The 2032-nt window shown below is 39.2% G+C and overlaps 1 protein-coding gene across 1 annotated transcript in view; it reads left to right on the top strand.

The window, feature by feature from the left end:
• LOC121042083 (olfactory receptor 4F15-like) overlaps positions 1-498 on the top strand; it is a gene marked incomplete at its 5' end in the record, with an annotated part of 5721 nt that extends 5223 nt beyond the window's left edge. Inside the window, one exon of the mRNA XM_040493377.1 lies at positions 2-498. Within this exon, the coding sequence (XP_040349311.1) occupies positions 2-498 (497 nt within the window). The remainder of the gene's footprint in view (position 1) is intronic.
• Between the last annotated feature and the right edge of the window lie 1534 nt (positions 499-2032).

Genomic DNA, 2032 nt, shown 5'->3' with positions numbered 1-2032 from the left:
GCCTGGATGACTGGCCTCATCCACTCCATGGTTCAACTGGCGTTTGTGGTAAACTTACCCTTCTGTGGTCCTAATGTGTTGGACAGCTTTTACTGTGACCTTCCTCGGTTCATCAAACTTGCCTGCACGGACACCGACCGACTAGAGTTTATGGTCACAGCCAACAGTGGATTCATCTCTGTTGGCTCCTTCCTCATACTGATCATTTCCTATATCATCATCATTCTCACTGTTCAGAAACACTCTTTAGCTGGTTCATCCAAGGCTCTGTCCACACTGTCAGCTCACATCACTGTGGTATTCTTGTTCTTTGGTCCTTTGATATTTGTCTATACATGGCCATCTCCCTCCATACACCTGGATAAGTTTCTGGCCATCTTTGATGCTATTCTCACTCCTTTCCTAAATCCGGTCATCTATACATTCAGGAACCAAGAGATGCAGGTGGCAATGAGGAGAGTATGCAGACAGCTAGTGAATTACAGGAAGATCTCTTAAGGAATGTCTGATGTTGTGAAGAGCCCTTGTTGATTACTGATGTCCATTATTGATGGTCAAACTCAGGGAGAAGCTCTTGTTTGTCTTACCTTGCTTTGATTATACACACTGGTACTGAGTCTATTTTTCTCTTTCACTCAGGAGGGAGGGACATTTACTTTTGAAAAGAGAGGAGTTACATATGAAGTATTTCAAACTTAAGATTACAATAATTTTGAGTCTCAATTCCTAAGGAATAATATTTATATGAAGTAATTGTTGGATATACAAAAGATGGTAGACTTCTTTAAGGCCTTCAGAACAGGGAGAGCTGTCTCCATTTTTTGACAGGAGTCTGTCTCACAGAAAGGAATTCCTGCTGGTACTCAATGGGGGTTTGCTGACAGAAATGAATGAAGTCTTCTTATTGTATGCTGCAGCTTGTCCATATTCTACCCCTTCTGTGGGTCTCTGTCAGGCCTGTGCAAGGAGGGAAGTGTTTTTGAGAGCACACACAATCTTTGAGAACACACATACACAAGCCCAATGGGTACATGTCTGGGTAGAAGCCATGTATTCTCAGAATATAAAGAACTGGGAAAACACCAGGATCTTTCTCCTTGATTAGTATTATGTTATTCAAACGCATTAAATCTTCATTCCCTTTTCCCTTCTGCTTCTTCCTCTTCATTTTTCCTCAGTCACGTATGGTCTCTGGGCTATGAAGATCTCTAGCCCCCTTCCCTCTCATTTTTCAGCTTCCTTACTTCTTCTTCTCCCTGTGCCACCATTCCTCCTTCTTTTCCCACTTCCTTTCACTTGCAGCTCTGTCCCCTTCTAACTTCCCTTACTGCTGTCCTATTAATTATCTTTTTTTAATTGATGTATAATTGAAACTTAACATTATGCCAGGTTCAGGTGTACAAAATGATTCGATATTTGTATATATTGCAAAATGATCACCACAATAAAGTTATCTAACATCTGTCACCATTCATTACTGCTGTCTCCTTTAAATTTCTATTTCTCGATTATGAATGTATAAATTGCCTCCTCCACAGGTTTCATGTTTTGAATGACTTGTTTTGGCCAAAGCAGCTCAGCCATGGAATGTCAATGAGGGGAAAATAGCTAAATGGCAAGGGTAGAGTCACCCAGAGCAATGGCTTTCACACTTTTTGATACTGACCTAGAGTATACATTACAGTATATATCCTGCCCCATCTCCATAAAGAACTGAACCAAAGTTTCACAAAATGTTATTTACTTTTGATGAAAGTTTCTTTCTCTTTCCTTTCCTTTCCTTTCCTTTCCTTTTGTCTTCTATTAAAAACTTGTTCACAACCTACTTTGTGAACCACTGAAGCTTTGCATACTAAGAAAATTACACACAAGACAAAGAATTACATGTACTGCTTCTAGTTAGGAGAAGAATGAATAAAACAAGATAAATGTTATGTAATTCTAATAGCAAAAACAAATCTAGTCTTGCTTTAATGTAGTATTTGATAGCAAAGCATTTCTAAGTTTATTCAAATAAGCCCATCAAAGCTGA

This window comes from Herpailurus yagouaroundi, unplaced genomic scaffold (assembly GCF_014898765.1).
Source record: "Herpailurus yagouaroundi ecotype Mexico unplaced genomic scaffold, PumYag 184, whole genome shotgun sequence".
Classification (NCBI taxonomy): Eukaryota; Metazoa; Chordata; class Mammalia; order Carnivora; family Felidae; genus Herpailurus; species Herpailurus yagouaroundi.
This window is presented reverse-complemented; position numbering and strand designations above follow the sequence as displayed.